This window comes from Enoplosus armatus, chromosome 9 (genome assembly GCF_043641665.1).
Source record: "Enoplosus armatus isolate fEnoArm2 chromosome 9, fEnoArm2.hap1, whole genome shotgun sequence".
NCBI lineage: Eukaryota > Metazoa > Chordata > Actinopteri > Centrarchiformes > Enoplosidae > Enoplosus > Enoplosus armatus.
Window position 1 is genome coordinate 25,501,199 of NC_092188.1, and position 22,566 is coordinate 25,523,764.

The 22,566-nt window shown below is 44.0% G+C and overlaps 1 protein-coding gene across 1 annotated transcript in view; it reads right to left on the reverse strand.

Moving 5' to 3' along the window:
- Positions 1 to 486: 486 nt before the first annotated feature.
- The window catches only part of LOC139290805 (oxysterol-binding protein-related protein 10-like), a 73,150-nt gene continuing 51,070 nt past the window's right edge, over positions 487 to 22,566 (reverse strand). Inside the window, exons 6-11 of the mRNA XM_070912668.1 lie at positions 19,892 to 20,414; positions 14,992 to 15,178; positions 13,321 to 13,503; positions 9,178 to 9,331; positions 626 to 747; positions 487 to 577 (exon numbers count right to left, since the gene is read on the reverse strand). Of these exons, the coding sequence (XP_070768769.1) occupies positions 487 to 577; positions 626 to 747; positions 9,178 to 9,331; positions 13,321 to 13,503; positions 14,992 to 15,178; positions 19,892 to 20,414 (1,260 nt within the window). The remainder of the gene's footprint in view (positions 578 to 625; positions 748 to 9,177; positions 9,332 to 13,320; positions 13,504 to 14,991; positions 15,179 to 19,891; positions 20,415 to 22,566) is intronic.

Here is a 22,566-nt window from a genome sequence, read left to right on the forward strand (position 1 = left end):
GATATTAGCCTGGTATTATGAGAAAAAAAATGACCTTATTATATAACTTGATTATAACCTGTGCTGCAGGGATGACGTATTTTTGTAGGCCAACCTGGACGTTAGCATCGCCCTGGTTCCCTGGACAAAAAGCCAATGGGATTTTTCCATGGGATTTGGGATTATGCGATTTGGTTCTGGGGATGTGGAATGTTACCTCGCTGGCGGGAAAGGAACCAGAGCTGGTGTGGAGTGGAGTGGAGCGATACCAGCTAGATATAGTCACGTCAAGTCTACGCACAGCATTGGTTCTGGAACCAAACTCCTGTAGAGAGGATGGACTCTCTCCTTTTCCGGAGTGGCCCAGAGTCAGAGGCGCCGGGCAGGTGTGGGGATACTCACTAGTCCCCGGCTGAGCGCCTCTGTGTTGGAGTTCTCCCCCAGGGAACGAGAGGGTTGCCTCTTTACGGCCGCAAGTCGCGGGGAGACTCTAACTGTGGTTTGTGCTTATGCACCGAACGGCAGTTCGGAGTAGCCGGACTTCTTGGAGTCTCTGGGTGGTGTTCTGGTAAGGATTCCACCTGGGGACGCTATAGTTCTGCTGGGGGAATTCAATGCTCACGTTGGCAAGGTCTTCAACTCCCACCTGCAGAAGAATTTCTCGTGCATCCCGGGGGAGGTTGGGGACATGGAATCTGAGTGGACCATGTTCAGAGCCTCCATCGTCGAGGTGGCTGCTAGGAGTTGTGGCTGGACGGTTGTCAGCGCCTGTTGAGGCAGCAACCTAAGAACCCGTTGGTGGACACCAGTGGTGAAGGAAGCCGTCAGGCTGAAGAAGGAGGCCTTTCAGGTTTGGTTAGCCCAGGGGTCTCCTGGAGCAGCAAACAGGTACCGGGAGGCTAGGAGAGCTGTTGCTTCGATGGTCGCTGAAGCAAAAACCGGCAAACCATGAGACAACACAGGAGGGGAAATCAGGGCTTGACTCAGGCTGTCCTCAGCAGGGGGGGAGAACTGCAGACCCAGACTAGGGATATTGTGGCAGTGGAAAGAGCACTTTGAGGAATTCCTGAACCCGACCAACACATCCTCTGTGGAGGAGGCAGAGTTTGAAGACTCGAGGGAGCATCATCCATATCTTTGGCAGGGATCGCTGAGGTAGTCAAGGCACCAGGTGTGGATGAGATTCGCCCTGAGATGCTAAAGGCTCTGGACAGTGTTGGGCTGTCTTAGCAGACATGCCTCTTCGGTGTTGCGTGGAGGTCTGGGACACTGCCTGTGGAGTGGCAGACCGGGGTGGTGGTTCCCATTTTTAAAAAGGGGGTACCACACTGCTCAGCCTCCCCTGGAAGGTTTACTCCAGGGTGCTGGAAAGGAGGCTCTGACCAATTGTCAAACCGCAGATACAGGAGGAACGTTTTTGGTGGTTGTTGGCCTTCACCAGGGTTGTCCCTTGTCACCGATTCTGTTTGTGATATTCAAGTTATTCATCTCAAGGCACAGCCGGGGGGAGGAGAGTGTCCGGGTTGGGGACCTCAGAATCGCTTCTCTGCTATTTGCTGATGATGTGGTTCTGTTGGCTTCATCAGACTGTGACCTAGAGCACACACTGGGGCGATTTGCAACCGAGTGCAAAGCAGTCGGGATGAGAGTCAGCACCTCCAAGTTTGAAGCCATGGTTCTCTGCCGTAAAAAGGTGGTTTGCTCACTCCGGGTTGGGTAGGAGTTACTGCCTCAAGCGGAGGAGTTCAAGTATCTCGGGGTCTTGCTTACGAGTGAGGGTAAAATGGAGCGTGAGACTGATCGGCGGATTAGTGCAGCATCTGCAGTAATGCGGGTGTTGTATCGGACTGTTGTGGTGAAAGGGGAGCTGAGCTGAAAGGCAAAGCTTTTGATTTACCACTCGGTCTATGTCACAACCCTCACCTATGGTCATGAACTTTGGGTATTGACCAAAACAATGAGATTGTGGATACAAGCGGCTGAAATGAGTTTCCTCCATAGTGCCAAAGGAGCCAGTTGAGGTGGTTCCGGCATCTGATCAGGATGCCTCCTGTGCGCCTTCCTTTGGAGGTCTTTCAGGCGCGTCCAACTGGTAGGAGACCCCCGGGGGAGACCCAGAACACACTGAAGGCATTAAAAAATCTCATCTGGCCTGGGAACGCTGGATTGTCTTGCTTAGCCTGCTTCCTCCGCGATCCGGCCCTAGATAAGTGGAAGAAAATGGATGGATGGATTTTGGATTATTGCAGAAAATAAGCTCTGTGGCAAACAAAAGTTTATGATACTTACACTTAACTAATTTCTGGGTTTGGACTGCAGCACTCTATTTTAAGCAGGTTGCAATCGTATTTCCACAGTGTTATTACTGATATAATGATCCCCCTGCTTCTGTCTCAGCTACATAACAGAGATGGCTGTTATGTGACCCATCACTCACTGTTTGAGGGCACTGAGCTTTTGTTATATTAGCATGCAGAGGACAACAAACCTGTAGCTGTGCCATGGCTTGATCCCCCCCCCCCCCCCCCCCGCCCCCCCATCACAATCAACTAGTAACACAACAGCAACGAGCGCCAACATTCTTTACTAAAAATGGCAAGAACAAATACAAATAAAGACTCGTGACACAAAAGGCATTTTTATAGACAGTGGGACATTTTCCGGTGAGGACAGTTTCCAGTGACGGCTGATGCTTTGTCATGCAGTAAGCGGTGTGTTTCCGTTGCACAATGGTCAGCTGTGATGCAGGTCAAAACACCTGCGCTCATTGTTTTCTATATAAGCCTACTCCACTGATCCCCCCACCCCCTGCGACTGTATGCGTGTGTCGTAGTTTATGCTGTACCACCTAATGCACAAAACCAAATCTGCTGTGTGTAAAACCAGAATTCTCTGGCAAGCCCGGCTTATCAGGAGCTTTATCTTTTTCTCTCTGCCGTGTGTCAGTGAGTAGTGGGCTTTAAACTGCTTCCAGACAAATTGCTGTTGTTATTAAATGTTTCCATATTTGTCTCTTGTGCTTGTCGAGCTCAGCTACTCAGGATTTAATGAGTTGGTTTGATGAATTCATTGTGACTGATAGTGAGACAAAGAGTCTCATACCACTTCATGACATATAGAATGTCAGGCTGCTCGTTGTCATCTTGTCTAATGTATTGATTTATCAATGTTTGGTTGATGCTGCTGTTTAATTGTGATTCCCTGGATGTTGTCTTTTCTTGATGTTGCGTCTTTCTTTTACTGTCAATTTTCGGAAATTATGTCGTACTCTGCACCACCAGCACGTTGGGACGAGCTACCGGTCTTTGCAAGCTGAGACTCAGGTAAGGCAGACATCCACTTTTGAAATGTGTGAAAGGATCCTACTGACGTTTGGCTCATGACCATGTTGTTAGGAATAGTGATGACGCGTTTGACTTCATCAACCGACCCCAGATCAGATCTTATCTTTTATCTATCTATATTCAGTGGTGAAAACACAGTGAATGCATTTACTCAAACGGTGGTTAAAAATGGTATCATCATCATCATCATCATATGATCAGGAGGCATTTCTAAGAACGAGATGAACACTGATGACCTCAATGTCAAACACTACTCTGAATGGAAGTATGAATTCCTTATCAGGAGACTTGCTGCCTTGCCTTGCATGTTTAGTGTTACATATATTACATACAATATGTACAGTGGTCTGTTGTAAAATATTTTTGTATGATGTTTTTATACTCAAATATAAAAGACAGTATATTTCTGTCGTATAATCAATCAAAGTTGGATGTGTAAATGTTCTGCATACAGAACAAAAGTGTGGGTGGCCCATTAAACTGTTGCAGACCAGAGCAGCCCCAGTCGAAACTTATGCTGTCCAGATGACAATGTACCTGGGCTGCTCTGGACCATCTTTCTGGTCTGGTCAGCATTGACCACCCCACGGTTCATCTCCCACCATAATCTCCATTTCTCAATCCAATTGAGGATTTCTTTTCTGCCTGGAACTGGAGGGTCTATGACGCAGTCCCTATCCGCATATACCCAGTGCCTGAAATGGGCCGGTACTCACTCATTTTTGTCCACACGAGTACCCTTACATCTTATTGCGTACCGCCACCTCCTGGTGAGTCTATGTATGCTCCCTAAACCCACTCGCCCCACTCACGCCTCTGATTGGCTACTGTTCATTGGTTTGGTTTTGTCAGGTTTAAACACATAGCTAGCTCCACGCTGAGAAAACAGCCTGAAAATGTGCTCGCTAAAATGGATTCAAAACAAAAGACCAGGACCAGGAAGAAACTTTAGCAACTGAAGAGGGTTCCCGTTGACACAATATGGGTCTTATATGGCATTCATCTGCTTTTCTCCAATTTTCAGGGCTGGATTAGGCATGCTAGGCGATACTTCCCCCGCTGTTTGGCCAGGGAGAACATTGCTTGCGATGTTGATGAGTCCTGAACAGGCGATAGGATCCTCATTTTCTTTTTACTGTATACAGTACATTTTCGTATTATTTATTCTGTATGTAGAACACGCTACACATCCCACTTTGTGTTTGTTTGGATGTGTACAGTGTATATTAGAGTATGTGTGTGTGTTTTATATCTGAGTATAAAACACTGTAGACAGTACCGAACATATCCAATCATATGATGGTGTGTGTGTGTGTGTGTGCATGTGTCATTTTGAGAAGACAGCATGGTTTTGAATGCAGAGCTTCATTTTGCAGTAGATTTGTGGAGCTTTGCTTTTGGTGTGTGTGTGTGTGTGTGTTTTTGGATTTGTGTGGAGAGTTTTGAGAATATGAGGTATGCGTTCAGAAAACGTCTGTGAAAACAACTACTATAAAACAATAAAACCGTAAGAAGCACCCAACAATCCGGGAGACAACAGATTGGATAAGAGCTCTTTATTTTAAATAAATACAGAGCTTATTCAGTGCCCCCCCAATAGAGACGACTGTCTACAGTTAAATGTTGCATAGGTTTGTTGACTATATGGTGATGGAATGATGACACTGCAGCACTTCCCACTACATTCCCAATAATTATGAACTAAAACTAATTATATTTGGGCAGTCTAGTAATAAAATCGCTTCTAACACAGGTTGAGGCTTTAAAGTACACTGTCAATCAATGTTGGCAAAAGTTGGAAGTTAAAGAAAAACTGAAACCTTATCAAAGTTGACGCATCACTGGATGCCCCATTTTCAAAGCAATGGAGTTTTGGTTTGACAAACCTCGTCAGAGGTAGAGCAGTGCTGGAAGCAGGAGCGATCTCATTGGTTGATTACAGCATAGTATGGGGAGGAGCCAGAGAATCGCAGCGGGCCAACTCAAGTTAATAAACATGGGACCCTGGTCAAGATACACATTTAAATATGGATGGAAATAAATTCCTTGAATCACTCATATACGTTAACAGGCTTAGCAGCTAATGCAGCAGAGCTAACTTTGTAAGACCACATTCCACTGTTTCATTACACAGTAAAACTGCAGGGCTCATTATGTTAGTTAGCTTGTTACTTGTTATCTTGATTTTGAATTTAAAAAGTCAGCTCTCCCAAATCCAATGAATAAATCAAATGAAATAAATGTTTCCCCACTTACCTTTATGGTAACACAATGGTAACTGTTCACCTCCTCTATGCAGGGATGGAATAACCTGTTTGTCTTCATCAGCTTCAAGACATGTCATATGTCCAAGCGTTAGCTACTGCACTTTATGACATGCTTTAATTATAACCATGGGCTCCAGACCCCATCCCTCCAGATCACGAATGGAATTTGGTTCTGGTGCTCTTGACAATTGACATTTTAAGAAAATCAACAGTGATCATTCCAAAAACAGTGTACCTATAACTCTGGATCACTTATAACACGCTACAGTTTTCATAGATACTACTTTCTACTGAAGAAACAATCCTCAGGAAAACTATTCACAGTGTGTATGTCATTTTTCAGTGCTGTATGCAGCATAAACTCCTGGACAAATAAAACCAAAGCTAAGAGACACCACTCGAGAGAAGTGAGAGAGTATGTTTTTTTGTACAGTCATAAGGATGAAGCTGACCCTTTAAAGCTAAAACACTTTGCAGACAAACTGCAGCACATGGATATGAAGGATGACTTCAGATAAAATATAATGTATCCCCTAAAAAACTTAAAAAGAATAAGTTCTAATACAGGAAGATCAGCGGCTCCAGCCTCAGCTTCACTGGATTCTATGAAATGTGCATACAGGGTTGTTTTTCAAAGTGGCTAAATAGTTTATTCATCCATTCTTACAAACATACACCTGAACATAAAAACACACACATAGCTCGCACATACTGTATGCAGTGCAGTGTCTGATCGTCTCGATGCTGGCGTTTCTCGACCCCTCGGGAGTGTTACACTGTACTGTACAGTGAATTGTGCAGAACTGTTGCGACAAACGCTTGTTGTTGATACGTTGTGCAAACGTGCGAGAGGGGCAGTAGCTGTTTGTTTGGGTATATATCGTCAGAAGAAATGTCCCATTCTGTCATTCTGCCCCGGGTTCTTCTTGTGTCGGAACACTGTAATCTCAAAAGTGGCCGTACCCGTGTAAGATCAGTCTCACCTCACTGCTGAGCCAACGTGTTGGACAGGACTGTAGGCATGTCCATTTTCCTCTGGTAGTCTTTGGCACCTCCTGTTCATCTCTCTCTCTCTGTCTCTCTCTCAGTGGGGGAGTTTCCAGCGACATGTTTTTCAATTGCACATTTAAAAAAAACAAAAAAACAAAACAAAACCTGAGTGGAAATTCTGAAAATTTGAAAAAAAAATACTTGCAATGAAATATCGCAAAAACAAAAAAGTTGCTGTGTCAATAAAAGCTAAAATGGAAACAGACTTAGTGAATAAATCCTGACGTACATGAGTCACGGTTTTGACTGGAGGTCTTTTAACTACGTCTAATCTTGCCGCACCCTCTTCTTCTGTAATGGTGTAATGGCACCGATGGGAGAATTAGCACCACCAGCTGCTTATTTCGACAAACCACCTCCTAATAACCGCTTAAAAAGGTAGTGGATGGAAGCGTGCATTAATGACCATTTTCTGCTGATTTTCTCGAAATGCGGTTGACACTTGCTCCACATTTGGATGGAAACCTCGCTTCTGTCTCTCTCTCTCTCTCTCTCTCTCTCTCTCTCTCTCCCCCCACGTCTTCTTTGGCCAGCCCTTGGCCCGGTCGTTCGCCTGTCGTCTGGGAGTGGACAGCTGCTTCCAAGCCTCCTGGTCAGTGAGCTTTCCACAGAGGGTTGTGGTACACCCAGCCTTCACCCTACACACACATTGAAGAAAACAAAAAAAAAAGCAATTGTAGCATTTGCCAATCTCACACCACCAATAATGGTATCTATAATAGCATCTACATTTCCACAACAACTGATGCTACTCTAGTGGAGTCCCAGAATAAAAATATAGAGCTGGAAATGAGCATCATAGTAGCTTCGAGAACAGGGGCCACACACACGTGTCTAACCAGTACTCTATATGTGTATGTACCTATTTTTTCTTATGATAGCAGAATGATGACGGGTTATGCTTGAACAGAACTAGTTTGAACAACATAGAAGGCATTCAACCATCCAGCAAACACTTCTGATTGGCAGCTTTGGGGGGAGGGGGGGGGGGGGGGGTTCTCATTGGAATTGGGCCATTGTACATATCAAGTCAGTGGCTGAGATCTGGGAGACATTAACAAGAAGTCAGACCGGTCAAGAAACAATCAAACATGCTGGAGACAAATCCTCCAGGTTAGGCTAACTTTTTGTTATTATAGGCTAAATCCAGTGCGACAGTGCTAACCGCTGCACCGCCAGTTTTGTGAAATTAAGGATTATTAGCAACATTTGTCATCTGACGGTCTCACTGCCTGCGTTTCTTGACCCCTCCGAGTGATGTCGCCGTGTTCTGAGCTGTCAGCAATTAACGTATTGAGTAAAAGTTTATCATATATATACATATAATATCTATATTCACAAAATCGGCTATAGGAGCAACCAGTAGGTGATTTGTTCATTTGTAACGGGGGGGGGGGGCCCACGGCACCGACCAACGCACACACCCATGTACACCTCCCAATGGACATTGCTGCAGGACGCCTTGTTTCCACATGCGTAGTTCATCTGTACTTGTGTAACACTGAGCCAATTTTCATGCAGACAGGAATCAAATCCAAGCTAATTTCTCACCTTCTCTTTTTCTTTTTGAAAAAGAAATGAAAGTCAAGCTGTCCTCCTGCTCCTTTTGATGCCATTCTGGCCACAAATTCACAAAAGTGACGATGCTGCTCGCATCCCTGTGTGCCTCTGACCTCCTCCCGTCTTCCCGCCCACTTTCCCCCCTCAAAAAGCCCCCTCTAGAGGGGGAGGATGGCTTACTACTTTCACAGGGTAGCCTACTTTTTGCCCCTTGAACTAATTTTTTAGGGGCATTTACTAAACTCTGAAACAATGTATAATTATTACATTATATTTTCAAATGAACACTCAATGTGCGGCACAAAGATTTGTTTTATTTGAAAAATAACAGAGAGCGAGAACAGCAAAAAGAGTTTTCTGAGCATTCATGGGCACTTTTGCTCTGTGCTCTGTTCATTTCTTTCTCTTGATCCAAGATGAAACTCACAGAACTGACGGACTGAGAGAAAAAAAGGTGCGATTACAAATCCGTGTGCTTCAGCACCACGGACAGCGCCATGGATTCATCAATACACAGCCCAGTTAGGCCGCTGATATTTCAGAGCCGTGGTCGGGGGCCACAGATTCTAAGCACATGTCAGGCTAGACTATACTAAACAACCCCTCTGCCCCTGCACTCTCTCGGCTACAAGAGGGGTGGTTGTTTTGTTAACAAGGGGGATAGCACCCTCCTCATCTGCCTTCAAAATCGCCTACTGGGGAGCAACTCTTCCTTTCACACCAACAACATATGCCAATTTGAAAAGAACTGCTCCAACAACTTTGTACTTGGGATGATACGCTTCAAATATATGTATGACCCATCCAGACTCTGCTGCTCCCTCGCAGCAGCAAAAACTCTTTGGATCCAAACCCTCGGAGGATAGGATAGCTACATTCAATAGTTGGCCTAGCTCCTAAAAAACATAAACCCGCCAACTTGTGAGAACTTGTTACCGGGCCACTTCAAGTGACACTAAGACAGTGGATGTCCTAACCTCTTTAATAAAATATTTGGGTTTCCAGGGGGTTTTGGTGGCAGCTCTCTGCTTGCCCTCGCTGCGTTGCCTCTCCTCCAGGCAGTGTTTGTGTTCTGTGGCCGTGTCCAGATTTCCTGCCTTCAGCGACGCCGTGACATGCCGCCAAAGGCGCCTAGACACAGGGAGCACAGAACAAGAACACCTGTCAGTATTATGCCTGGGAATCACGTGACATAATCACATCGTTCAAAGTGCGCAACAGCTTGACTTTCATGCATATGCGCTCAGGATAACGTATTTGGATCAGACTCAGACATTGTTGCATTTCTAGACACAAACTTTCCGTTATGTGATCTCCTAAACTGAAAATGGTCTGCCCATTTTAAAACCTCAAATAACTGCTTGTTTAATTATTATTAATCAATTGCCCTCATTATGATTTATTTCCTTGATCATGCCGCAAACAAAAGGAACATACGGCTGCATCTACATTCTTAACCAAGCAAGCACACAGGTGTATACAGACAGCCATACATATATGGACTTTTACATATATATATAGAGAGAGTTGTTGAGATGAGTCCCTGTGCTATCACATATACAGTGCATCCGGAAAGTATTCACAGCGCTTCACTTTTTCCACATTTTGTTATGTTGCAGCCTTATACCAAAATGGATTAAATTCATTTTTTTCCTCAAAATTCTACACACAACACCCCATAATGACAACGTGAAAAAAGTTTATTTGAGATTTTTGCAAATTTATTAAAAATAAAAAACCTGAGAAATCACATGTACATAAGTATTCACAGCCTTTGCTCAATACTTTGTTGATGCACCTTTGGCAGCAATTACAGCCTCAAGTCTTTTTGAATATGATGCCACAAGCTTGGCACACCTATCTTTGGGCAGTTTCACCCATTCCTCTTTGCAGCACCTCTCAAGCTCCATCAGGTTGGATGGGAAGCGTCGGTGCACAGCCATTTTCAGATCTCTCCAGAGATGTTCAATCGGATTCAAGTCTGGGCTCTGGCTGGGCCACTCAAGGACATTCACAGAGTTGTCCTGAAGCCACTCCTTTGATATCTTGGCTGTGTGCTTAGGGTCGTTGTCCTGCTGAAAGATAAACCGTCGCCCCAGTCTGAGGTCAAGAGCGCTCTGGAGCAGGTTTTCATCCAGGATGTCTCTGTACTTTGCTGCATTCATCTTTCCCTCTATCCTGACTAGTCTCCCAGTTCCTGCCGCTGAAAAACATCCCCACAGCATGATGCTGCCACCACCATGCTTCACTGTAGGGATGGTATTGGCCTGGTGATGAGCGGTGCCTGGTTTCCTCCAAACGTGACGCCTGGCATTCACACCAAAGAGTTCAATCTTTGTCTCATCAGACCAGAGAATTTTGTTTCTCATGGTCTGAGAGTCCTTCAGGTGCCTTTTGGCAAACTCCAGGCGGGCTGCTATGTGCCTTTTACTAAGGAGTGGCTTCCGTCTGGCCACTCTACCATACAGGCCTGATTGGTGGATTGCTGCAGAGATGGTTGTCCTTCTGGAAGGTTCTCCTCTCTCCACAGAGGAACTCTGGAGCTCTGACCGAGTGACCATCGGGTTCTTGGTCACCTCCCTGACTAAGGCCCTTCTCCCCCGATTACTCAGTTTAGATGGCCGGCCAGCTCTAGGAAGAGTCCTGGTGGTTCCGAACTTCTTCCACTTACGGATGATGGAGGCCACTGTACTCATTGGGACCTTCAAAGCAGCAGAAATTTTTCTGTAACCTTCCCCAGATTTGTGCCTCGAGACAATCCTGTCTCGGAGGTCTACAGACAATTCCTTTGACTTCATGCTTGGTTTGTGCTCTGACATGCACTGTCAACTGTGGGACCTTATATAGACAGGTGTGTGCCTTTCCAAATCATGTCCAATCAACTGAATTTACCACAGGTGGACTCCAATTAAGCTGCAGAAACATCTCAAGGATGATCAGTGGAAACAGGATGCACCTGAGCTCAATTTTGAGCTTCATGGCAAAGGCTGTGAATACTTATGTACATGTGATTTCTTAGTTTTTTATTTTTAATAAATTTGCAAAAATTTCAAAAAAACTTTTTTCACATTGTCATTATGGGGTGTTGTGTGTAGAATTCTGAGGAAAAAAATTAATTTAATCCATTTTGGAATAAGGGTGTAACATAACAAAATGTGGAAAAAGTGAAGCGCCGTGAATACTTTCCGGATGCACTGTATGACCAAGTCAGGCATGAATTGAGAAACTCCCTGTTCTGTTTCTTTTCAACATGCACAAAGGGGAGATAACAGAGGCAGAGGCCAAGGTACGTTAAAAAAATAAGAAAAGGCAGGGGGAAAAGTAAAGAAGAAAGACCAAAGTAAACAAATGCTATGATAATGATTGAATAAAACTAACAATAAAAAGAAAACAAGTTAGGACACAATCACAATCACTGTTAACAGCAGTTCTACTGTATTTTCAGATGTACATAAATTGCTTTGCAGACATAAATGGGAAACATTCTGTCCTAAAACCATGCTTACAAGTGCATACCACCAACAACTGGACCGGTGTGGTGCCATGGGCGGCATGGTGGCACAGTGGTTAGCACTGTCGCATGGGAGGTAGAGGCGGGTAGAGCGGGAGACACTGAACCCTAAGTTGCTCCCGATGGAGACCAGCCCCTTGCATGGCAGCTCGATCGTCAATCGGGATGGTGAATGGGTGAATGAGACCTGACCTGTAAAGCGTTTTGGGAACCGTGAAGGTTGAAAAGCTCTGCGTAGAGCTTGTAGTGAGACCATCTGCCACTTACCATTTAGACGGCGGTGAATCGTGGGATACACTTGGCTACACTGAACGGTTCAGTCCTACCTAGCTGCGCTCACGAGTCAGAAACTCGAAAACCAAAATCAGGATGCCGGAAACTGAAAAGGGCTGAAAGGGAGAATGAAGGGGCTACAATTTCTTACCCAATTTTTGTCCATGCTACGCCCATGAAAACCTACACAGCCACGTTAGCATTTTGTTAATAATATCCAGACTTAATGTTGAAGCTCGTTGCAAGCTAGCTACAGTACAATAATATCACTCTGGTGGTTTCGATTTCGGTTTGATACAGTCAGATTTTGTTCATTTAGCTGCCCAACTCTCAGTTCAAGGAGAAGAACGTTGATAGTTGCTGGCTAGTTTTACCCAGATCAATCCATGGAGCTGATGATGGAAAATGGAAAGTCGTCCCTCAGATATTATATGCATTACTATATTATAGACATACATATGAGGTAATTAACATCGGACGACAGTAGAGATTCCAGCCCGCAAAGATGAATTTATTATTATATAATATTTAAGGCAGTCAAATGGGTTTATTACAGCAATCTAGCCTACATGGGTGATCTATGGGGGGGGTCCAATATTGCATTCTTTCATGGGGTCCAACATCTCTGGCGGCACACCTGCCTGGCACCGCGCATTTAGCTCGATTTAATCAGATTCAAATGACCACACGCGCACACACACACACACACACACACACACACACACACCTCTACACACTTCAGACTGGTGGGTTATAACTCAGCATTCTGCCTGTTTATGGTGCTGCATGTTCATGCCATGTCACTCTGCTCCATCCGGACAACTCACATTTAGCGAGGTTATTTTTGGTTTTCCACCTGGCATGTGTACTCACACTGAGATGTCTGTCAAGTGGCTTCAAATCAGAATCAGAATCAGAATCAGAAACACTTTATTGATCTCCGGGGGGGGGGGGGGGGGGATTAGACAAATGACACATAAAATGACCTGAAGTGGATCAGTGTATTTCCTGGTAGAGCTGATCTGCCGGGACTACTGTGTTAATAAGAGGCTTTTTGGTCAGTGACCTTAATTTCATTTGATTCTGTCAATGTTTGATGTTGTACACCTTCTTCGCCCACAGTTTGACCTTGTTTGACCTTTTCTGTGTTGTAATCAGGAACGACCCAAAAGAGGGGAGAAAATACCTGGGACTCCAGACCGATGTGTGACAGGTAGTACCACTGTTAAGGGTGTGTGTGTGTGTGTGTGGGTTCTCCCACTACTATTCTATTTTTTTAGCTTCTAGACTACATGTTGATGTGGTAAGAATTTGAAAGCGTGTGCGATGCACTCACCGTGACTCATACTGGCCCTGCTTCTCTAGAGGCTGGATCTTCTTCTTGGTGACCGGCAGCTTGGAGGTGTCTATCACCTTGTTTTCCCCGCTGCTGTAGGTGAACTCCAGCATCCCGTTCCACTCCCCCTGGGCCTTACATACGATGTTTCCCGTTTGGTTGTGCTTCACCTCTGCTGTTACTCTGTAAGAAATCAAGGCAAGAGTTCTTTGGCGTTCATGACTGACAAAACAAAGCCATCTAGGGCTGTACAAACATTTGATGAGTATGAGCCACATTTCACGGTTTCCGCCAGTCATTTTTTAAATTTCATTTTTGAATGTGCTGCATTTTCAACAAATAATTATCACATACAGTACATCTTCAGACATCTGTGTATTTATTTTAAATATACTATTGTAGAGTTTTGATATTGCACAGTACAGATATAGCATAAAAACGCGTGTGGACTTTTTTTTGGTTCCTACAGCTGAGTCTACCTGAGCACGAGGTTCCAACAGTCCTTTGCTGCTTCATTTCAGTGTGTTTAAACACCGTTTCGAATTGTTGCGCAATGTCATCAGACCAAACAGCTGATCTGTGATGTAATATTCGCTACATCATTATCTATATTCTACAAACGCGTTTCTATTGCCTATCAACTCTTTATGGACAAAAGGAAAAAACTCCCTGAGCAACCGTAAAACCTTTTTAGCGATATTTTGGGGGAAGTTTTATTGAATGTCGTCGCTTCCATCCAGCTTTTCTAATTAGATTGTTTGCATAGCAATGCTTGGAAAGAAATATGCCTGTGTCCTTCTGCATTAAATGTCTTCAACCACTCTTCCGTTACACCGCCCACGCAACAGTTTTAGAACAAGCGATCTAAAACAAATGTATGTGCAGGAGAACAAGAGGTGAGACGCTGTTTCAGAACATGCATGTGTATGAAGATCAAGTGACACTCCGATGAGCAGCCCTCGAAATGAACATGGATTTAGGCCTAGCGGTGCTGCGTGCCTCGGCAGCCCTACTCCCCAACTACAAATGACTCCGAACTCTCCTCACTGGTGAAAGTCTATTTCTGAGTTTGCTGATGTTTGTTTGCTGTGGGGGTTGGGTAAATGTGGCCTTTTAATTTAGGAGGAAGGTGAAGAGGCATTAACTACTGTCGCAATAATCCCTATAGACTGGGGCCAGTATCAATTGATAGCGTACTAAAATGGGTACACATATCATTTACTAAAAAAGTGGATTTAGTGTTGGTACTCTTTTAGGAGAACACAAGCAAATAGACAAAACAACCCAAAAGCCACTTTGGCACCAAACACACAGTATTCACTCAATACAAAAGCAACATCACATCTGGCGTTATGCGGCTATAATCAGGCCCGTCAGAGGTATACAGTGTTTGCATAGATGGCTCTATTTTCCTGCCGACACGAAGCCAACGCTAGGGCAATTGCAGTTTTTACGTATTTCCCTTGGTTGCTAGTCTATTTTTTGTGTCTGCACCTGTTATGTCTCGACTCCAAAATTAATGTGTTCGTGCTGAGAGGCGGGAGCTGAGACGCCGCTGAGGCTAATGCTGGCGCTAATTCGGCGGCGCGGTATGATTTTGGTGCTGATTTCAGCACAAAACTGGGTTTTTTTTTAAGCATTGACACAGAAACTTTGGCTCTTCCTGCCTACCTGTGTACTTTTCCTCCATAGAAGGGCTTGGTGTGGAAAGTGACAGTGGCGGAGTACCCACTCTTGGCGCAGTTGATGGTGACCTTTCCCCCGAGTTCCACCCATGGCACAGTCAGGATGGAGCGGGCGTAGGCACAGGGCAGTGTGAACACATACTCCTCATCATGCTCCAACAAATACAGCACGCCTGGGAGAAACAGGACAGATTTAAAGGCGAGACAGCATGAAGAATAACCTCTGGAGTTACTGTGGCAATTAACACCGCCGTTGGACAACAATATGCATAGAATCAAAATTAGACATTAGACTCGAATGGTTGTCTCTATGTGTCAGCCCTGTGACTGACTGGCGACCTGTTCAGAGTGTACCTCACCTGCTACTTTATATACTGCTGGGTGGCTTAATCTATAATAATACGTCCCAATTTATTTGTTGATTTATATTTTACATCAATAATTTGAATCTGCCAAGTAACTAATGTTGTGAAATAAATGTAGTTGGGTAAAAGGTACAATACTGGCATCCAAAATGTAGTGGAGTGGAAGCATAAAGTTGCACAAAATGGAAATATTCATGTACAAGCACCTTAAATAACAGTGCTTGAGTAAATGTGCTTAGTTACATTCTACCATTGCTTTGTTTCTGTATTGTAGAGGAATATGGGTTTCTGTTTTGTGGCGGCACTATGACCGCTGATCTTGAAATTCGCTGTGCCCCTCTGTGTGGCCATTGCTACAAAGCAACCCCACACACTTCCCACACATCAGACTGGTTAGTTATATCTCACAAATCAGCCAGTTAAGGAGGGAGATTACCATATTACCAGGACTCATTAATCCTGTGTGTCGACACGACCTCTATTTCTGGTGTTTTATGTGGCGTTTTATTGTTATTTATTATGTTGTTGAAATGCATCATGATTCATGTAGCATTTATGGTGTAGATTTATCATTTTGATCACTGCCTTGCAAAAACAAACCTGGCAGAATGCAGTATGAATGGACTTTCAATACCTCCACATCTGCCTCCTGTCCCTCCTGAGCTCCCATCCAGCCCCGCTCCCTTTTCCCTCCCTGCTGCTTATATAACAGACAGCTGTCCTGTGCCCAGTCTGCTGCCATGGGCCCACACATCCGCATCTGTTTCCCCAAGCCCGTGGCTTCCCCCCCCCCCACACACACACACACACACACACACACACACACACACACACACACACACAGGCACCCACTAACACTTCCACCCCTGTGGTCCTCCTCTCCTCAGCCTCCTACTTGACCTAATAGAGATTTTCTTCTTCTCTACCCGCTTCCACACTTTCCTTCTTCGTTTGAATTTCACACTGCGCCTCTTACTTATCTGGTGAAATTAAACATGGTTGTGCTCTATCACCCACCAGGTCCTCTCTGGGAATTCTTGGAGGAATTAGACACCCTCCTATCCTTGTACTTCTGTTGTATTCAACATCCAGACAGAGAAGTTAACAGCTGACTTATTACCGTTACTATCCTCTGTCGCTCTCGTATTTATGGCCAAAGAATTATGGATGTGGAGGTTGGACTAAATGGTTTCGATAAACGACTGAGCAGTGTGGAATTAACACAAGCATTGCTGGCTAAAGAGAACGGGGGGCCGAGAGAGAAGGTGACATACTTGGAGAACTACACCAGAAGGCAGAACATTTGCACTGCGGGGATAAAGGAAAATAAAAAAGGGACCACGGCCTATGGAGTTTATCACCGCTCTGCTTCTCAAGGTGTTCGTGGGAAGATGTGTAATTTCCCCCCGGGGATCAATAAAGTATTTCTGATTTGGACTCTAAAGAAAGTTTTGGGAGATGGGTTAGAAATTCAGCCCCAAAACCAGGAGAGGGCGATAGCAGATCACGGGCCATTTATTGTAAAGCTACATAACTTTCAAACAAGAGAGCTGATCCTGCGCCTATGTGAGTTAACGGGCCATGCCCAATGCGACTATTAACAGTGTACATCTAACACAGCCACTAAAAGTGAAGCGGTTCTGCTCTATGTGTTGTATTCTACAGTTATCGATATTAGTGTGTTACTGTGTTTTCTTGTGGTCACCACTGATGTTGCACGGCGCTGGTTCACAATAGCCTATCAGTTTCAAGAGGGTAAAATGAAAGTAAGTGCGGGTCAGACGTCATGTTATGATAGTGGTCCATCACTGTTGGAAAAATAATTGTTATTGCAGGAAGGGCGCAAACGTTTAAAGTGTGTAGGGTTGCTGTCCTAAGGCGTTGGGATATATATCCTGTTCATTACTTGTTAAATGTAATTATACTTGTATTGTATATGTCTTTTACTTAGTCCGTGCATTCATTTTTTTCCTTTATAATTCAAATTGGATAGACACGTTGGTACCTGGCAGTTGTAATGACACAGTAATTCATATTCAGTCCCAGGTAATGGTGATGTGAGCATAATAAGCTGGAATGTAAAAGGTCTTAATCACGCAGTCAAAAGAATGAGGGTTCTCTCCCACCTACAAAATCTTGGGGTAGACATAGCATTCATACAGGAAACCTTTGAAATATTGAACACTTCATACAGATTGGGTAGGGCAGGTGTTTCATTCAGAATTTAATTCTAAAAGCAGAGCAGCAGCTATACTCAGAGATGTTAGAGAGAGAGATGTTAAGCTCCATCCCTAACCTGGATAGTCATCATCTGATTCTATCTGGTGACTACAACCTTGTGATGGACTCCGCTTTGGATCATTCCTCTCATTCCATGTCAAAGTCATCTAAATCAGTACAAACGGTCCAGGCATTCATACACACACATAAGCTCATAGACCCATGGAGGTTTAAAAATCCTACTAACAGGGAATATTATTTTTTCTCTAATGTACACAAGTCATTTTCTAGGATAGACTGTAAATACAATCCAATTGTGATCTCTGACCATGCTACTGTACGTATAAATACAACGCTCCCGACTCAGAAGACAAAACGGACTTGGCGGACTTGATCCACTCTTGCTTGCTGAATTTGTGCGGTTTATTTTAGAACAAAAAGATATTTTGCTACAAATAAATGTGACGGGTGGTATCGCAGCCTCGGCTCTTTGGGAAACACTTAAAGCGAATAGATTATCGCTCGGCATGAAAAAATGAGTCGTAGAAGTATTGAGGGTGTATCTTTAAAAGTTAAGGCATATTTGCTTCTCCGACCCCTGATTTGATGAAGAAGAGAGTAGGCTTACAAACTGAAGTTGATCTCTGAAGGAATTTTATAAAAACAAGTAAAGATAAACTAGCGCCTCTTCTTTCAATTCATACAGAAGCACTAGAAGATAATATCCTCCCACGCACACTCCACCGGGCATCTATTATATTGTTATTAAAGAAAGATAAGGACCCACCGGATTGCTCATCCTACAGACGTATCAGTGTGACAAACTGTGATGGTAAAGTGAAAAAAACGTCAAAAACCATTGCACTCCGCATTGACACAGCTCTTCCTCATGTTATCTCAGATGACCAGACAGGGTTTGTTAGTGGCAGACAGTCTTACTCCATCTGATGGAGCTAGTGGGACTATCTTTTCCATACACTCGGTAGGTTTGGATTTGGCCCTAATTTTATTCAACAAACCAAGCTTATTTACACTGATCCAACTGCTTCGGTTTATACCAATTCTATCTCATTTGATTATTTCCCTCTTCACAGGGGGACCAAACAGGAAGAGCTATTAAGTCCACTACTTTCTGCCCTAGCTATAGAGCCACTTTCCATAGCTCTTAGATGCAACAACAGTATACAAGGTATCGCACACGGCGGCCTAACTCATACTGTCTCACTTTATGCAGATGATTTATTATTATTATTATATGTCACCAACCCCATCATAACCATACCAGAAGTCCTAAGAGTCCTAGAAGAATTTGGGAAAATATCAGGGTATAAACTTAATTTTAACAAAAGTAAAAAAGTACTTTCCCATTAGCAGGAATGCCTTAAAACAGTTCAAAGTGCTACATCGGCGACACTACTCTAGCTAAACTTGCAAGAATATTCCCAAACCTAAGCCCTATATGTGACAGGCGCAAACAGACCCCAGCGACCATCTACCATATGTTGTGGTCTTGTCCTTGTCCTATTTTGACACTATATCCAAGACCAATGGCTGTAATATTATGCCTTCTCCTACTAGTTTTTTTGGTATATTCACAGTTCAATTTGATTCCAATCTCCCTGCTCACTGAAAGAAGGTCATTAACTTTGCCTCCCTACTAGCTAGACGTTCAATTCTATTTAAATGGAGGGATGTAAACCCTCAGTCACACAACCAGCAGATCAAAGATGTGATGCAGAACATCAAGCTGAAAAAAATCAGATACACCATTAAGAGATTTTACAAAACCTGGGACCCATTAATAAACTATGTGAATAATGTGCCCGGCGTTTAACCATGAACTCATACCTCTACTGTTGGTCTGTCCTATCTATACTTAAATACCCTATGATGCACGGCATCTTTTTTGTTTGTTTTGTTGCTGCCTTTTTGTTTTTCTGTCTGGTTTATTGTGATCTGTCTCTTTCAGATGTTGATGTTGGTTTTGTTTTCTTGCTTCCTTCCAGTATTCCACATCTTATCCTTTTGTACATATTGATGTCTTAAGATGATAGCTTGTGTCAGTGTCTTGTCTGATAAATGAAAAATCTCTACAAATAAAGTGTTGAAAAAGAAAAGTTAAAGACCAAATTTCGTTGGCCTTGTTGGCCTCTACTCACACTTTTGCACTACATACACTGCGCAGGGCATGACAATACCAACAAAAACAAACTTTCAAGGTCAGGAAAATTGACATAACCATGTTGCTTGTGCTACTCTTCAAATCAAGCACATATTAGAAAAAGGTACATGTTCTCTTACCTTCCCCGACCATGGAGACTCCAACAGACATACCCATGAACTTGCTCTTGGTCCAGACATGAGTGTTGACACACATCCTCTTCTCCTTGCACTCACAGTAGAAGCCTGATACAGGTGGGTGGTGGGACACCTGCTCTGCTACAAACCGAACACGATAGCAGTCTGAGTTTCTTCTGCTGCTACCATCCGTCCCCCCCTTTGGGGACCCGGGAATGGTAGGAGTGGCTGTGGGTGCTGAGTTGGGACCAGTACAGTTGGTAGTCCTGAGAGGTCGAACACGGCCCTCAGGCACATACCATGAACAGTGAAAGCTCTCACCCAAGATGGGGTTGTAGGGCTTCTTGGCCACAGCACCCTTCCGGCCCTCATGGAAGGCAGTCAGGTAGTATTCGACAAAGCGAATGATGCGCTCCTCTGGCGTGCAGCCAGAGGTGATGGAGAGGAACATGTCGGGATGAGCCATGAAGTTAGCGTACATCTCTAGTAGGGAGCGCTTCTCCAGGATGAAGGTTGGGAGCACCACCTGGCAGAGGGATAGACAGAGATAACAACAAAGAGGTGGTATGCCTGTATAATCTATGATCATTCATCATCACTTTTTTCTAACATGCCCAGACTTTTTATAGCTGCAGTCCCAGGGGGAACCAAAGAAGCCTAATTTATTTATACCTTCTTATAATTTAAAGTCTTAGAGGTCTACTAACCAAATTTCCACTGTGTCACAGGTCCAGTAAGAGCGCATTAATGATTTTTAAGTTCCCCAAACTCCACAACTATGTACAGGAACAGTATTTCTGTATTAATGGGAGAAATAAAACCTTAAACTTTGGTACAAAAGGTGTGATGGCCAGGCAGAGACACTGATGTATGTATTCATGGTTGAAAACGCTGATTAACAGCAATACGTTGGAGCAAACATGGTGGGGATGTGAAGGGCCATCTTCTCCAGGCAAGGGGCATCTTCAGCACGGACCTTTCTTGTCCAGAACGTGACAGGGTCACAGAGAGCTTCCTACAGAGACAGGTTTTCTCAACTCAGTTTGCAGAGAAGATGTAGTCACCCAGGGGCAGATTCCCTGTGCTTCCATTGAGAAATGGGTTTTCAATGCACAGTAGAACTTGTTTTCCCAAGATGAAGTTCTCAAAGCAGGTTTGGAAATTCAGCTTCTCCAGGAACTCATGTACCTGTTTTTCCTCTGGTTTGTTCCAAATGTTTCGGAAAGTTCGGCACATGTTACCGTTGGACTTCTGCGTTGTGTTGATTAGCTAGGAAAGAAGACACTGTGACACTGGGGACTCTTTGTGGTTGATCTCCATTTATTCTGACAAACAAATAGGGAAATAGAACCTCCATGTTTTAATTAATGTATTGACAAGCCGGGACAGAAATTCAAGTTCAAGGTTCAAGTTTAAACAACCTCCTCTGAAAAGCATGTACCACCGACATGAGGTCACTCACTGTGTTGTTTTCTCCCCTGAATCTGAACATTAAGTTCATTGTGGTGGGATATTATATCTGTCAAAAATTTAACAGCTTCCATTTCCTCTTCATTTTGCAGGCCACCCAGCATCTTGACTTGCATTCAGGAATCCATCCACCAAAATGCTCCTGTAGTAAGCCTTTGCTGAGTCATCTGACATTGTTATGGAGGAGCCATCAAAAATCGCGCTGACCTTCAATGAGTTGACGAATCTCATCACAGTTGTCGTGACTTGAGTACATTTCACCCACACCCAAACACATGTAACTTTTTGGTGGATTATGCAGCGATATATCAGGCCAAGATGGTGAGTTTTTACCAATACTGTCTCTCTCTCTCTCTGTCATGGCTCCATCAGTAGCAATAGACACAACATGCTTCAGATCTATTCCTCTTTCCGAAAGCATTTCTCCCCTCTTGTGTGACCATGAAGGGATGTCACCTTTAATTCGGTGTCCGAAGGAAAACGCTGTCAACTTTTCTTATTTTGTATTGCCTAGTTTTGAATATGCCATTTTACTTTTTCAACCAGAGCTCCTACATCCGACAACGACCTTGCTAACTGCAGCAACTAGTTGGCGGGTGAACGTTGACAGGCGCACTGTGCCACTCAAAAGCGGTCCAGGTCAGGTTGCTGTGAAATGTAGTTCAGCATCCAGCAATCAACCTAACCTGCATTTCTTTGGACTGTGGGAGGAAACCAGTGCAACTGGAGGAAACCCTTGCAGACACAGAAAGACCATGCAAACTCACACACATACACATCTCAGCCAAAGCTAGATCAATCAATAAAGCTGCTCTTTACACGTGTATGTGTGTGTTATGGTGTGTGTGTGTGTTAGAGAGAAAGTGAGTTTTAGGCAGTAGTAGAATCAATAGTGAGCATTGTCCTTTCCCATCTCTTGCCTGACAAACATCATTATCTCCATCTACTGCATCCAACAACCTGCCCCCTCCCCCGTGCATCCCCCACCACCCAACCTTTCTTCTAGTATCCAGAGGGGAATGACACCTGAACTGGCTTCATCTTAAATAAGCTATGACGGCATGTCACGTGATGTGCTGGCGTAAGTAGTTTGTGATTGGCAGAGACACTCTATCGGCCATCAGATTACATAAAGTCAAGCCTGTTATGCAACCTGACTGTCCATATGATGACACCTCACAGTAAAATGTGGTGTTTTGGTAGAGCCA